A 3893-nucleotide genomic window follows, 5' to 3' on the forward strand; every position below is an offset into this window, starting at 1 on the left:
TGTGTGTTGTGTGTGTTGTGTGTGTTGTGTGTGTTGTGTGTGTTGTGTGGGAGAGAGACAGAGTCTTTTCCCGGGTGCACCGTAACCACCCTGCCCCGCCGTCCGTCCCCATGCACGGAGGTCAACCGTGAAACGACGGCAACGAACCGTGTAGCCGACCGTGTGGTCAACCATGCAGCGACGGACAGCGGGCAAGCGCCGTCAACGGTGGCACCAATGTTGCCGATCGTGTGGCCGCTCGTGTGGTCAACCATGGGCGATCAACAACCACGGACAAAGATTCAGGCTCATCATGTGCATTCTTTGCTGTATGTCCATTCAGGGAAGGAGAAATCAGATAGTATACCAGCGCCAGAGCCAGAACCACCGGCAGCATCGAGAGAACAGAAACCAGGAGAACCTACAAGTGCAGGCAAATTACCATCACAAACACCATTACCGGAGCCACCATCATCAGCAGACGCTCCGGCAACGGAATCCGCAGGAACAGGAGCAGGGGAAAGTGGAAGTAAAGCTGATAAGGCGGATCATCCCACCGGCTGGGTCCATGTGGGTGGAAGTTCCCAGAAGGATAATACAAGTGATAGCTTCTGGGGTTCAGCAAAGGACGATATAGGATGGGACACTTATTTCCCATGGGATAAACCGGGCACGACAAAAACACAGAAACCTGTTGGCTCACTTCGTCCTGTTCTCTCTTCATACGATAAAAGTTCATTCGGGTGTAATGACGCCGATGGCCTTAGCGGGCACACATCATGCGATCTCAGGCTTCCCCCCGCTTCACCACCGGAAGGAATAAACGCAGGGGGAGGATTCGTACCACCCGCCCCCGAAGATGGGCCCCGTTCCCAGAATGACGATCCTGGTGGGGTCCACGGTGGCCCCTTCTTTCCCGACCTAACCGACACCGTCCTTACCGCCACTACTCCCATCCTCGTCTTCGTCACTTCGGTCATCTTCGCCCTCCTTAGTTATTCCCTTTGGAAAGTAAGTATATACGCGACACAGTATATGCATATCCGTCATATGCACCATTAGCAATGTGTTCCCAACGGGATGTTTTGTACGATCATTCTAACACAAATGCATTCACCCCATCCGCCCTTTTTTCCTTGTTGTTTTTGTAGTACTTTGCGTACCTCGGAAAACAACGACGACGAAAGTTTCGAACCGTTCGTGACGTGCCGTCACCGCCACTCGACGAAGAAATATTGCAACATCTACAACGAGGCGACCTGCCGCCACCCGATTACGGGTACACCATGGTTAGGGATAGGCGACCTGCGTCAACATCCGGTAGAGGACGCCCCCCGCGCGTGCATAAGCGCACGCTCATCGAGCTACATCTAGAAGTGCTCCACGAATGTGAAGCAGCCGAGTGGGCAAACGTCAAAGAGCACTATTGGCAGATTGTCGTGGAGGAGTTTGCACAGGAGTTTGCGCAGGATTTGATGCGGGACAAGGACACGAATAACAACATCTTGGGTGTGCCTACCTCAAAACAGGGTTTATCAGGGAACCATGTTTCCTTCACCATGGATCCACCCAGTGACTCCGACGGCATACATCCATGTCCACGTAACGACGATAACCCCGATCCATGGACTTGCATGGAAACTATACCGTTAGCAACGGACCCTTCTGCTTCTAACGAAGAGGACCGATGGAGTTGTATGGAAACCATACAGTTAGCAACGCACCCTTCTGCATCCAACCACGATGACCCCGATCCATGGAGTTGTATGGAAACCATACAGTTAGATACACAACGCGACCCGTACTCCTCCCCGCGGAATGAATGCCCGCTCCGCGACCACACTAATTGGATTAACTGGATTGAGCGTCACAAGCATCTATTGCGCGCGTGCACGATGCAGCCGTGGTTTTTGCAATTAAAAGCGGATTGGAAACAATACCTGCGTGAGCGCATGGCGGCAACCGGAGCATCCGGTGACCACAGGAAAGCCGCAACCATGGAAAGCACGAAACTGCGGTTGTGGAAAGAATGGGTAGCGCAACAACATCGGCAAATGCGTATGTATAAGGAGCAGTGGTGTAAACATTTGTTGCATAATGTAGAGGAGGAGACAGTACCGGAAAAAGGCGAAGAACATATACTGGAAAAAGACTTAGAAGTGGAAACAGTAATGGCCGCAGAAGATATGCTAACAGTCACGGCTGTTCCACGCCCGCAACTGCATCCGCAACCTTACATGAAAAAACGGTTAATTGCCAAATTGTGGATGCTACTCCTCGCGTCCGTAATCGAAGAGTGCGAATTCGAGAGTAGTATGCAGGAGAAGGAGTTATATTTGGATGATCTATTGCAACAGTGTTCACATTAGCATGACGTTGCATATGCATGCGAAATAACGCATGCTAACGGTAGACCACTTTTACTTCATTATGTGATATACTTAATATATTTCTGGTTTACATTATTCTATACCGTCTTTTTTTTTTTTGCTGCTCTCTTCTGCTTACTTCTGTTTCTTTCTGTTTACTTGTGCCTTGTTTTGTTCTTTTTCTGAGTAGTCCACTTCTTTTAACATGACCATGGGGACAGGGTGGTACCGGTTACAAGCATATACAATGTACATTTACATGAATAATATGAACGGGTAGTATTCTCCTTTATGTGAAGTTAATTATTAAAAGCTGAGCAAGTGCATTCTAATGGTATAGTGCAGAACAAATATAGAATGCGAATAATCATTCGAGTATAAGGTGCTTGTCTCCGAGCGCCACAGGCCGCGTGTAAGAAGGAGGAGGATTGTCTCTCCGAGCAACCGTGGCCGGGTATACGGCTCGCTCCGCGTGCAACACGGATTACACGACGTAGCCGAGTGTAAGAACGGAGGGAGACATTGTCTCTCCGAGCAAACGCGTCGACCAACGCGACCGAGTGTAAGAAGGAGGACGATTGTCTCTCCGAGCAAACGTGGCCGCGTGTAAGACAGCAGGAGGATTGTCTCTCCGAGCAAACGCGTCGAGCAAACGTGGCCGCGTAAAGGCCATTGTGCGCGTAATGCGGCCGAGTGTAAGACGGATTCGACGAAGGATTGTTCGAGTGTAAGAAAGGAGGAGGACATTGTCTCTCCGAGCAACGCATCGACCAACGCGGCCGGGTAAACGGGATTGTCCGCGTACACCGCATTGTAGCCGAGTGAGCAGTTTTCGAGGGCAGCATCCACAGCCGGAGCACAGAGCGGGGGACGGGGACGCAGGAACACACATTTTGTGGGAGGGCGAACAGAGTCGCCAACAGCGGTAGCAACGACGGCAGAAGAAATTGATGTTGTCGTTATACTGCGGTTTTAGTGTAGAACAAGGGGGTATTTGTGGTTAAGGATATTAGTGAACAGGGGGGAATGTGCTCACTATGTATCGGTAGAAGTTCCCATTAGAGGAATATGATTCCGAAGGCTAATGTTATGTTCTTGTGAACTTTGAAACAGCATCAAGGAGAGTTGCATCTTATATAAAACGCATAAAAGTGAGCAAGCAATGTGGGATTATTTGTTAGTACTATGGGAGGATTATATTGAGCCGGGGAAAACGGGAGTGAGGCAGGATGACAAAATATTTAGTGTAAGTTGATTTGTGTACAACAATAATGCGAATGCCAAATAGGGTGACACGAGTACATTAGAATAGAATTGGGATTTACGGTAAACCTCAGGTGTACACTTCCAGAACGCTGCCCATGAAGAATTCTATGCACGGGGAAAATATATATAGCGCGGACTGAATAATTATGTATTGAATTATATGGTAACGGAGAGTTATATATGACACATAGTTTATATGAAAACACATAGTAAACGTTATACTTGTAGGAACCTTTTTGGAGTAATGTGGAAAGAGTATGGACGAAGTTTAGGGAACAT

The 3893-nt window shown here is 48.9% G+C and overlaps 1 protein-coding gene across 1 annotated transcript in view; it reads left to right on the forward strand.

The window, feature by feature from the left end:
* The window catches only part of AK88_00169 (uncharacterized protein), a gene marked incomplete at both ends in the record, with an annotated part of 7057 nt that extends 4709 nt beyond the window's left edge, over positions 1 to 2348 (forward strand). The window contains 2 exons of the mRNA XM_012477820.1: positions 323 to 990; positions 1131 to 2348. Of these exons, the coding sequence (XP_012333243.1) occupies positions 323 to 990; positions 1131 to 2348 (1886 nt within the window). The remainder of the gene's footprint in view (positions 1 to 322; positions 991 to 1130) is intronic.
* Between the last annotated feature and the right edge of the window lie 1545 nt (positions 2349 to 3893).

The sequence above is a fragment of the Plasmodium fragile genome (genome assembly GCF_000956335.1).
Source record: "Plasmodium fragile strain nilgiri unplaced genomic scaffold supercont1.2, whole genome shotgun sequence".
Lineage (NCBI taxonomy): Eukaryota > Apicomplexa > Aconoidasida > Haemosporida > Plasmodiidae > Plasmodium > Plasmodium fragile.